The 12,272-nt window shown below is 41.1% G+C and overlaps 1 protein-coding gene across 1 annotated transcript in view; it reads right to left on the bottom strand.

Moving 5' to 3' along the window:
- Positions 1-12,272, bottom strand: part of LOC122798558 (nitric oxide synthase, brain-like) — a 638,878-nt gene that overhangs the window by 46,365 nt on the left and 580,241 nt on the right. Inside the window, exon 25 of the mRNA XM_044067612.1 lies at positions 5,542-5,736. Coding sequence (XP_043923547.1) covers positions 5,542-5,736 — 195 coding nt within the window. The remainder of the gene's footprint in view (positions 1-5,541; positions 5,737-12,272) is intronic.

Below are 12,272 nucleotides of genomic sequence, written 5' to 3'. Positions count from 1 at the left end.
GATCAGTGGCAGTGAATAACATTGAGCAGCTTCCTGGAGGTGGTTACTGACTTGAAACTGTAGTTTTATTGGCCACTAGTAATTCCAAAACTCCTTCATCTTCCTCTCTTAAACCTAGTTGCCTCGTGGTTTGGGCGTTTCAGGCTTGTTGGCTGTTGGTGAAGCACCTTCCAAGAGGAAAAACGCTGAGAAGAGGGAGCCACTTTTGAGATTTTAAGTATTTTTTCTCTGTTTATTTGCTAAGTTTTTCTGCATAGCTGCCTAGCTTGAGCATTTTCAGGCTTGTTAAACTTGATTTCTGTATTAGTAGCTGTATTTAGAGCACAACCAAAAGCTGTTTGCTGAATTTCCTGTTTGCACTTTTTTTTAAATCGTTTTTTTCTTAAACTTGCATATTTTCTGTCCTTGACCTAGCACTCTTGTGTGGGGTCATTTACTGCACTGTTATAACTTGATATTACTTGTGAACCTCTGCTATCTCTGTAAAAACAACAAAAAAAAAAATCTTGCTTTTTCCCACTTTTCTGAGAGTTAAAAAAGTTCAGTTACAGGCTTGCTGTTCCTGAACTGTTTGAAAGTTTCTGTGAGGCCATTTTTGCTTGGGCTGAAGGAGGGTCTCTCTGTGATCAGTGGCAGTGAATAACATTGAGCAGCTTCCCTGCCCCGTAGAGGTGGTTACTGACTTGAAACTGTAGTTTTATTGTCCATTTTGGGTCTATTCCTGCTTCTTCCAGCCCTGCTATCAAGCACGCTATAACGGCCACTAGAGCAGCATCGGGCAGCCAAGTTAAACAAGGTTAAACTCTCTTTCTCCAGAAAGTCTGTTCTTCAATTTTCCCTTAGAACTGCTCTGTTAAGAACCTAAACAGTTTACACCTTCACTAAAAAGTGCAGCACTTGTTCCAAATAGCTTTTTCTTCTCAAAAGCTCAGCACTTGTCTTATAAGCATATCCTTGTCTTATAAGCATTCTCTTTGCAGGTCAAGCACTCCTATATTATACAAATCTCTCACTAGCAAAACCCCCAGGAGTGCCCACTTCCCTGCTAAGCCCACTACTTTCTGTCTCATACCAACTCATAATTCTTTCTAGCATGTCGAAGGGTCAGATGCTGGCATCCTCCTGCCCAGTTGGTGAATCTGGGAATTTGAGACAATGTTACAATTGCCTCATGTACACGGACAACCCTCTCCTCCCACGTAACACTAACACTTGTGAGATGCAGCTATTTAGCCAGACTGGAGGCTGAGCTCTCTCAACTCAGGACTGGCAAGACCAGGCAGGAGGAGAAGGCAACTACACACACCACAATACCAGTCTCACATAACTCAACCACACCACTGAATCAAACACATAAACACACTAAGACATACTCGGCGGCTCTGAGTAAAAATTTACCTAAACAGCAGAGGCCTCCAAAGCAGACACCCAAGCAACTGCAAACTCAATACACCACACAAACAACACATAAACAACAAAATCAGTGTGCAAAGCAGTCACTGCCCTTAAGGCCAAATACAACACCAAACATACTTGTCATAGGTGACTCCATAGTCAGACAAACTGACGTCCTGCTCACCAGACTGAGTAAGGAGAAGGTCACAGTAAGCTGCCTGTCGGGCACTAGAATCCACCACATAACGCAAGCACTCAGGTCTCTCAACAGCAGGTACACTCAGTCATTGTCCACGCTGGTGTCAACGACCTGTGGACTACATGAAAAGAGACATTGAGGAGCTCTCTGATTATGTAGCCCAGGCATGTAGCCCAGGCAGGTATGACCCTGACCTTGAGCAGTATCCTACCTTCACCTAGAATGATGCCACAATACAGTGATAAGATGATCAGCTTTAATAATTGGCTTAAATTCTGGTGTCATTCAAAGGATTCTGCCTGGGATGACATGCTGGACAAGCCACGCTGCTTCTAAGTGACGGCTTGCCCCTGTCACCCCTAGGCTTCGGATATTGGCAAAGGCTCTTGCCACCCCATAGTGCCTTTTTAGGCAAGGCTCAAATTCTAAACCTACCACCCTAGAACACAAAAAAAACTAAGGGTAATGCTGCTCAATGCCAGAAGTCTCAATCTCAAGATGCATGCACTCGAGGCCCTTCTCAGTATGGAGAACATCGATGTCTGTGCTGTGACAGAAACCTGGCTCAAGGCTCCTGAGAGCACCTCAGCACTATCAGGTTTCACCTCATATCATGGCCCCAAAATCCGGACAACACCAAGAAAGGAGGGGGGGTGTCCATACTCATAAAGGACACCCACACCTCAAGGTTGGTGGCAACGCACAATGCATCAGAGACCATCCAGGTGCAATTAACCATAGGCAAGACTGCTCTGCAATTTGTAGCATGTTACAGGCCACCCCCTCAAACTCAGGAACCTCACATGGCCTTCCTGAAAACATTGGAGGGAATAAATGTATCTCCAAACACCATCATACTAGGTGATTTCAACTACCCTAATATAGACTGGGAACACTACTCAAGCCCAAACACTCTAGCCCAAAGGTTCCTGGAGTTCATAAACTCAAATGCCATGGAACAACTAGTCACCATCCCCACAAGAGGAGAAAACATACTTGATCTCATCATCACGAACATGGGATCACAATGTTCAACACGAAGTATACCCCTCACTGGTGAGATCAGATCATAAAAATCTCGCTGGAGGTCCTCATCCCAAAAGACCACAGTGAAAAACTTCTCAAAAGCGACTTCACACTTCTAAAACTAGCGTGGTCTCCTTTAAGGCCCCTGAGCCAGTGGTAAACATTACTCAAACCGCTGAATCACTTACAAATGCCTTCTACCAGCACCTACAGGACTGCATGGATCTGGCAATCCCAAATAAAACTAAGACTCTTTGTACCAAAGGCAAGCATCCAGTCTGGTGGACCCCAGCCATAAACAAGCTCTGCAACAAAAGGAGGAAGCTACTACAAGATAGAGCAAAATCCTTAAAAGGTAAGACACCTTTGATCATTATAAGTAAAAAACTAAGAGCTCTCATAAAATCATCCAAGGTAAATTTTGAGAGAAAAATCGCCAAGGACTCAAAAGACAATCATAAGGCCTTCTTTAGCTATGTTAGAAACCTAGGAGGAAGCTCCCAGATATGCTCAGAATTAGTTCAAAATGATGTGAAGATTACTGAACCTACACACGTTGCCAAGATACTGGCTGACAGGTTCAGTGCAAACTTCTCCCCAAAAGGAGAGATATCTAGACCAGAGGATTGTAGCCCCCAAACATCTCCAACGCCCAGGTGAGAACTGCCTCTCCAAGGCAAAAAGCACAGCATCCATGGGACGATGGTGTCCCCGGCTGTGCTCCACAACTCAATGAGGAATTAAACCCGCAGTTAGGACAGCTGTTTAATCTTAGCCTCACCTCAGGATACGTACTCAAGGAGTGGCACTGTGGTCCCACTTCACAAGGGCGGTGCCTCCACCGACCCTGGTAATTACCGTCCCATTAGCTTGACAAGCCTTATCTGCAAAGCCATGGAGAGGATCATAATGGAACTCATAAATAAAGACATAGGAACTTGCAGACTTTGGATCCAACCCAGTTTGGCTTTGTCAAAGGCAGATCATGCCTTTTAAACTTGGTTGACTTTTTGAGACAGTCACCAAGGCCATTGATGAGGGAAAGGCAGTCCATACAGCCTACCTCGACCTGGCAAAGGCCTTACAATACCCCACTCAGGTATCATCGAAAAACTCATCAGCTTGAATGTAAACCCATACATCACAAGATGGGTTGCAAACTGGCTAAGACAGAACCCACAGGGTCAGAGTTGCTGGAGCCATGTCAGACTCAAAGCCTGTCACAAGTGGTGTCCCACAGGGCTCAGTCCTGGGTCCACTATCTACTTTTCTGAAGTACAAGCAAACACAGGAGGGTTATGGCTGACAAAGTTTGCAGATGACTGCAAACTGGGCCATAGTCGAAAACACATCTGACACAGATATCCTTCAGAAGGGCCTCACAGAAATGGATAACTGGTGCCAGAGCCATGGCCTAAAGTTAAACGCCAAGAAATGCATAGTCATACCCTCCCTTCGAAAAACAAGGTTACCCCTAGCTACCATATAGGTGGCAATCCACTGAGCACAGAAGAAGTCATCAGGATCTGGGGACCTAGGTTGACAGTAGCCTTTCGCTTGACACTCATGTTGCTAAAGTAGTTAGGAAAACCTTCTACATTGCCCACCTGATCATGAAGGGATTCACATCTAGATCAAGGGAGGTCATCGCCCCTGTACTCATCACTCATTAGACCTATGATTGAGTACAATGCCCCATTCAGAATGTATCTGACCCGACACCTGCAGCAGCTGGAAAGGCCCCAAAAGTTCCTCACCAAAAGGATAAAGGGTCTCAAAAATATGTCTTATGCTGCCCGACTGAAAGAACTCCACCTCTATTCAGTCTCATACCGCTTGCTCAGAGGTGACCTGTGCCTGACATATAAGGCCATGTCAAACCCAGATTTGATGAATATGCTTCACCTCAAAAAATCTAGATCCCTCAGAACCACAAGGGCGGGAGACTTAAACCTTGACACGGTTATTAATAGAACGTGCTGAAGGGACAAATTCATCACCCAGAGACTCCCTATGCTGTGGAACAAAATCCCGGTACATGTGAGGCAGAGCACCTCACTGGCCTTGTTCAAGAGGAATCTTGACCAATGGATGGGAGATCGCAGATATACCCCAGGGATTACTTCAGTGTCACTGCTTGACAGAGGCACAGCAAAATAATAGGCATAGTTTTATTCAAACTAAAGGGGTGGCGAAAGCCACATAACTATGGGCTAGGCTTATAAATGCCCTTGGGCAGATAGCCTAGTATGAACCTATGAACCTATGAAAACATATTTCATTGTTGCTATCACACTTCACTTTTTGAAGAAATTACGCATATGTTTGGGTATTTAATATATCTTTGCTATGCACATTTTTTCTGTTTTAGCCACTGTAGGCATTTCTTTTTAATCTAGTCCCTATGTTTTTATCTCCCTCATTTATTTATTTATTTATTTTACTTTTGTTGACCGGGAAAGTCTCTTCCCAGACTTACTCAAATTTACCAGGTCTGTTTTTCCTCACTTTGTATTGCAATTCTTGTTTATATTAAGCTAACTTGCCTTTAATTTCTCTACAGACTGTCTAAAAATGTTCTATTTTCTATGTTCTATCTTGTATGATATCCATAAAAATGGTACTTTGCTTAACGTATTTGTAATATTCTTGCTTAATATGTTTTTTCTATATCTTCTACACTCATATACTTTATATGCTATTTTAATATATTTATTATATTATATTTTTGAATTAGTCAAAATATTGGAACTAGGCTATGGCTGAAAAATATTCCTGTGATCCTTTCTCATAACCTGCTCGAAATAAATAAATACACGCATATGTATATAAGTAAATGTTTAACAAAGAATAATGATAGTGTGATGTGGAGATAACAGTCAGAGTTCACTACAGAAGTGTAAAGACAACAGAATACTTACTTTACATTCAGTGATGTACTCTCCAGCCTCAGTGATACTCATGTCTCCTTTAGATGCCAGGATCTGTTGAACTGTATTCATTACGTCTCTTGCCATGGTGACATCCCCACACACGTACATATGCCCGTTTTCTCTGCAGAGAGTGTTGTAGACCTCTTCAGCAAGCTTGGTCTTCAAAATGTCCTGCACATAAGTCTGTTCAGAGGGAAAAAGATGCAGATTTGATAATTTTATACTAGGAGACAGGCTATAGTACTTGGAAAAATCGCATGGATTACTTTCTTGAGTCTTCTGTTATTATCACTGACATATACATTTCTTTTTGCAAATTTCTTCCTGTGTATTATAATTTTATTTAATGGGTAATTTCATTCATTGTTTTCTTACCCAGTTACCTGCTTAATTTATTTCATGAGTTCATAGGCAAGTACTAGACTAGCTGCTCTTTGGACCATTCTAAGCCTAGCCAGTTTTCTTTTTCAAAGGTGAGAATCAAGCACTGTATCTTGGGTCTGTGAGTTAAGCACCTTAACCATTATACCAACCCATGGCCCAAGCTCCTATACCTATTATCTGTGAGGTAAAAACCTTAACCATTAAGGCAATCCTACCCCCTGATCACAAGGGAGCCGAATCCTGTCTCTACACTCTCTGGGTATTAGGTAGAGGATCCAGTCCTGAGTGGTGCACCAACTCATCCCAGAATGCACATGCATACACACACACTAACATGCTTATTGTCACATTAAACACACCTATAGGCAATTTGGAGGAACACCAATACTACTACTACACCATTTCTTTGGGATGTGGTAGTAGATAAAAGTACTCATCAAAAGCCTTTGCAGACAAAGGGAGACAGTGCAATCTCTGCATGGAGGGCATCCTAGCTGATAAGTGAAGCAGAGAACCAAGTGCTATAGGTTCATAGGTGATTACCAGGCTAATGACACAAGAGCCTTTACAAGCCTAGCCAATTATACCCAGGATATAACAGCATTATATCTTATTTCCCCAGATATGGGCTGGGGTAGTATGAGGGTAGTGGGCATGTGGGTGTTGGAGCCCTAAGTCCTTTTACAGACTGCCTCAATCCATAAGGGAAATGGGCAGTAATCCAGGATTGAATTTACAGCTCCCCATTTATTTATCCAAATTCTTTTTGAAGAGAGTGAGGGACCGGTTTTGTTTTATAAAGATGAGAAGTTTATTCCATAGACTAGCCTTTGGGATACAGATCTGTCTCCCCAGCAAGTTCTGTTAGAGTCACAGTAAGGATCAAGTCCATGGAATGTGTAACCCTTGTATAATTTTTTTCACGAGAATATGTAACATTTTCATCAGGGCTGGATCAGAGAATGGCCTTGTAAGTCAGGCATACATCCCCCCTCAATAAACAATATGAGATGGAGTAAAGAGATAGGGCTTTTAGTCAGTCTGAATAAGGCAAGTGTCTATTTTATTTAGTGGGAAACCTCTGGGACTGTTCTAATTGATAAGTGCCTGGTTAGGTACATGCAAAAGGGAGCTTTGTACTTGATTATGGGCCTGATGAGGGCTAAGTATAGTGGTACTATGACTTTCTTTAATCTTGACACCATGGCTTTACTTATAAGTTGAGCCACACAGAAGGATTTCTTCACTACTGAAACCACCTGGTGGTCAAAGTTTACGTTGCTATCTATCTGTAATGCTAGGTCCTCCACCCCTGGGTCTACTTTTAGGGGTGTGCTATCTGTATTATAATTTACAGGGATATCTGATTTACAGAAGAGTATGATTACACATTTTTTAGCATTTAGTCATAGACCATGGTTTTGGCACCAGTCATTCATCATTTTTAAGCTTGTTTGTAGGATGTCAGCATCATTTGCGGATTCAGTGATTGCTCCCAGCTTACAGTCATTAGTGAACTTGATGAGCCAGAGGCCCCCAACATTGGCCTTCACTTCAGAGAAGTACATACCAAACAGGATGGCTCCCAACACTGAGCCCTGTGGGACATCACTAGTAACAGGTTTCTTAGTGGAAGTGGATTCACCTATCTGGACAACATGTGTCCTGTCAGTGAGCCAGTTGGCTATCCATTTGATCATGTAGGGTTTATGTCTAACTCATTAAGTTTATCTATGATTCCAGAGTGGAGGATTGTGCCAAAGCTTTGGCCAGGTCTAGATAAGCGGTGTGTACTGTTTTACCCTTATCCGTGGCCCTGGTGACATTCTCAAAGAAGTCCACCAGACTGGGCAGGCAAGAACTCCCTTTGACAAAGTGAAATTGGATCTGGTCAAATTTTTGGAGAGTTACTATGTCATTATTGATCAGGTCCAGGATAATTCTGTCCATGGCCTTGTAGATAGGACTGGTCAAGCTTATGGGTCTGTAGTTCCCTGGGTCAGTTGATGCCCCCCCTTGTTCAAAAGGACAACTGTTGAAGTCCTCCATTCCTCTGGGACAAAGTCCATGTAGAGGCTGTGATTAAAGAAGGTTTCTAGTGACCCTGATAGATTCTGTTTAAAGCTATTTAAGAAGCATCCTGGAATGTTATCGGGACCCATGGAGGCTGGGTTTTGGTGAATGCAGTAAGGACCTGTTCCCTTGTAATGACTGATAAAGGGATGGTTGCGGGTATTTCTTTGGGTGTGGTAGGAAGTTATGGGGAGGAGAAGTTTGAAATGAACTTGTTGGCCAGCAGATTTGCTATAGTTTCAGGCTGAGTGTAAGTGTTGCCTTTCATGATTAACTCAGTACATTGCTGAGTCTCCCCTAAGGTTATGAACATAATTAAAAAAGCCTTATGATTATCTTTCGCCTGGTAGGCTAGTTTTGCCTCATAGTTTGCTTTGGCAGATTTGATCAGCTCTCTAATTTGTTTGTTTAGATTGGTGAATGCCTTTTTGCATTGTTTTGTGTTTTCCTTCTTGGCTTTGGAGAGGATTTATTTCCTTTTGTTCAATAGCTTGCTTATGCTAGGGGTCCACCAGGGTGGTTTATTTTTCCAGTAATATTAGGTCTGACTCATATAGGTACTGCCTGCTCTATGCAGCTATGAATGTGGTTATATAGTGCTTTTCTGTACAGCTCATAATAGGCCTAAGTGCCATCCAGGTTTGCAGGGGCTTGGAAATTTAAGCAGGGGCTTGGAAGTTTAATAAGTTATCACTTAGTTTGATGTACTTGACTTTAGCAAAGTTCTTAACAGGTTTGGAGTTTGATGGGGGTTCTTGGCTAGTTATAATATCAAGGGAGATCATTTTGTCATCAGATCTTGCCAGGGTGGAATTAATGCATGGGAAGAAGCAGCATCCCCCCATGTTCATGAGTAATAGGTCTATGATATTTGTACCTCTAGTTGGGGAGCTAACTAGTTGCTCCAGGGTGTTTGCATTGATGAATTCCAAAAAACATCTGTGCAAATTAAGTATGGGTTGTATTAGTCTCCCAGTTTAGGAAGAGTAGTTGAAGTCACCCATAAGTATGGTGTTAGGCTGTTAAGAGATTCCAGTAGGTTTAGGTAAGAGGTGTGGTTTTTCAGATTCATGTTACAGGATCTTTAGCTAGCAAGGATATGATAGGTGGTTAGTTGAGCATGGAGAAGCTCAAGTGAGTCATGTTTTTGGACCAGTCTAGCAGTGTATTTGTCCTTTATAAACACTGAGAGACCTCCTCCTTTTGTTTCATCCTGAGCGGATGGGACTCAAAATGTATGAAAGGAATTGTATCCTTTGAAACCTGGTATGTTTTGTATGGTTCTGAACCATATTTCCGTGACTGCACTTATGTCTACATTCTCCACAGTGAGGAATGCTTCCAGGGAGTGCATTTTTTTATTTAAACTCCTAGTGTGGAGCAGCAGTACCTTTAAGTAATCATGAGTGTTTTTTGTTATGTTGGAGGGTTTAACAACTTGGCATGGCCTGAAAAAGGCACTATGAGGACAGATAAAGGTTTCACCAGTATCCAGAAGCCAAGTGGTGACAAGTGCAAAGCATCTCTGGCAAAGTGTTTTGGTTTGTTGATCATGTCTCCCCAGACTGACAGATATTGGATCCCCTTGTTTTGACACCAAAAACTAAGCCAATTGTTGAACTCAATCATTTTTAGATGACCTGCAGTGATGCTACCCTCTGCACAAATTGGTAGCTGTTTGAGCAGCTCTGAACAATGAGAGACTATGAAGAGCATTTCTTATAGAAGATTTTAAACTGGAGAGGTTTACTTACAAACAAGGTACTGGTAATTGTTTTGCTTTTGAATGATGCATGAACATAAGGCTTTTATACCAGCATGATAGACTTTTGCATAGTTAAGCCCTCAGGCCAATCAGATAAACACACAATAAGCCTTCCACCGGCAGTTCCCAACTCGGCCCTCTGCTCTCACCAGAGTGCAAAAAAAAAAAACTTTTAATGTAAAACAAACTGGTTTTGAGCTCAAGTGCAGTAACAAATGTTTTACAGCAAAAGGCAGAATTCATTCAGTATCTGGAATCCTTGGAAATAAGTTCACTAACCCTGAGAAATGTTCACAAATACAGAAAAAAGTGCACAACCATAGGAGAATTTCTATAAACACAGAGAAACTTTACAAACCTTAGAAATATTTGGCAAACTCATGAGAACTTTGCTAAACTCTGAACAGCTTTTGCAGTACTAGAGGAAGGTATAAAATACCAGAATACTGTTAAAACAACCCAAGAGCAGTACAGTAACAAACAGATGGTGTTTGTTTAACAAGTGCAGGCTGATAATCAATGATAAATTCAGCTAAATCAATAAATTCAGCACAAAGTATTAAATAGCACTGAGACAGAGCAAGTCCCAAAAAATACTTATATCAGCTTTGTAGGTCCAGATGGTGTTAGAAGCATGTAGTAACAGATGTCCAAGCCAGGCACAAGGAAGCTCTGAATAAATGAGCACAGTTTCACAAAAATGTAAGGCTTTTACACCAGAAGGACCAAAGACTTTTACACAGTTAGGCTCTCAAGCCAATCATATAAACATACAATAAGCTTTCCACCAGCAGTTCCCAACTCAGATGGGATAAATTAGCTCTCTGCTCCCACAGAGTGCCAAAAATCATTGTAATGTAAAAGAAACTGGTTTGAGCTCAAATGAAGTAACAAATGCTTTACGACAAAAGGCAAAATTCCTGCAGTATCAGGAATCCTTGAAAATAAGTTCACTAACCCTTCATTTGTAGATGTTTAAGATTTCTTTTGAAAAGTTCCAAAGTTTTACAAGTTTTCATTTTATTGGATAGTTGGTTCTATGTGGCATATCCTAGTCTAGAGAAAGCTTTTTCTGCAGTGGTAAACTTAAACCTTAGTCCTTCAAATGCATCCATTTACTTCATGATAAGGACTCTTTGTGTAGGATTAATTCAATTATTTACTAATGTATAAACCCTTAAACGGGAGTACTGCATTGTAAAAATGAGTAAATCTAAGAGAACCAATGCTTAATCTGAGGACAGAATACATGTATGGTAGATAATCTGAGAAAACCTCAGGTAATGATGAAACAAAGAAATGTGATTCTATAGCTGCAGCATAAAATGAAAAATAAAATTGCTTGAGTATGTTCTGCATATCTTTATATAAGATGTGATCTTATCTTACTTGTATTTTTATGAACTGTTCATCGCCCATTCTTCCCCATTCCTCATGATTGTTAAGTTTTTTTATTAACCTAGTTGGATACACTAGGCACAAGTATCTCTTTACTGGGGGTACAAAGGGCCACTGTAAGTTTAACTGACTTGCTGAGTATCAAAGGGTATTCTTTTTGAAAAGAAAATAATTAAACACATGATAAATGATGAAATTCATTAACAGTTTATAGTGTGGCAGTTTGTTTTCAGCTTTGGCCTTAAGGTTACAGATAGGTTCCATTTAATGGAGAAATTGTAGGGAAGGAGTAACCCATACATTTCTGCACAGCAGGATTTGCTTGATGTAGGAGATGGGCAGAAGTATTTCCTTGATGTAGGAGATGGTTAGCAGTATCTCCTAGATCTAAGAGGTGGACAGCAGTATTTATTTGCTGTAGGAGGTGGACAGAACTATGTGCGTGCAGTAGGAGATTGTAGTCCCAAAGGCAAATCAAAAGCTGCAGCATTTCTAAATACAACTGATTTAATCTGCCTAGTCACCTCCAAGAGAAGCTGTGGACTGAAAATCAGACTGGTGTAGTCCATGTCTGCAATATATATCTATATATACAGATATATATATATATATATATATATATATATATCTATATATACAGATATATATATATATATATATATATATATATATATATATATATATGTGTGTGTGTGTGTGTGTGTGTGTGTGTATATATTTGTGAATGGCTTAAGTCACTGGGCCTGAACTGGTCTACAGGAAGCAGCTCATTAACAACTCAGAGGCTTAATGTTGTTCACTGACTGCTAGAAGTGATTTACACTGCTCTGATGTCATCAGAGCCAAATCCAGCAGTAAGTGGCCTAGGCAGCTGCCTAGGGTCCAGTGGTTTGGGGGCTCACCACTGGATTTTATATTTCTTCTTTGAGGACACACCCTGTATGTGTCTTTAGTAGCATCAGACATACGCATAGCACATTAAAGCAGAGTGCAGGAGTTTTCCAGGTGGTCCATTTGAGAGTTATGGAGGACAACAATCAAACACAGAAAACATACAGTCCTGCATAAGAAGCAAACACAAAGACAGGTTAGAAGTGTG

The sequence above is a fragment of the Protopterus annectens genome, chromosome 3.part1, assembly GCF_019279795.1.
Source record: "Protopterus annectens isolate FY-2018-M chromosome 3.part1, PAN1.0, whole genome shotgun sequence".
Classification (NCBI taxonomy): domain Eukaryota; kingdom Metazoa; phylum Chordata; order Ceratodontiformes; family Protopteridae; genus Protopterus; species Protopterus annectens.
Note: the sequence above shows the minus strand (reverse complement) of the source record. Positions and strands in the feature narration are given on the sequence as shown.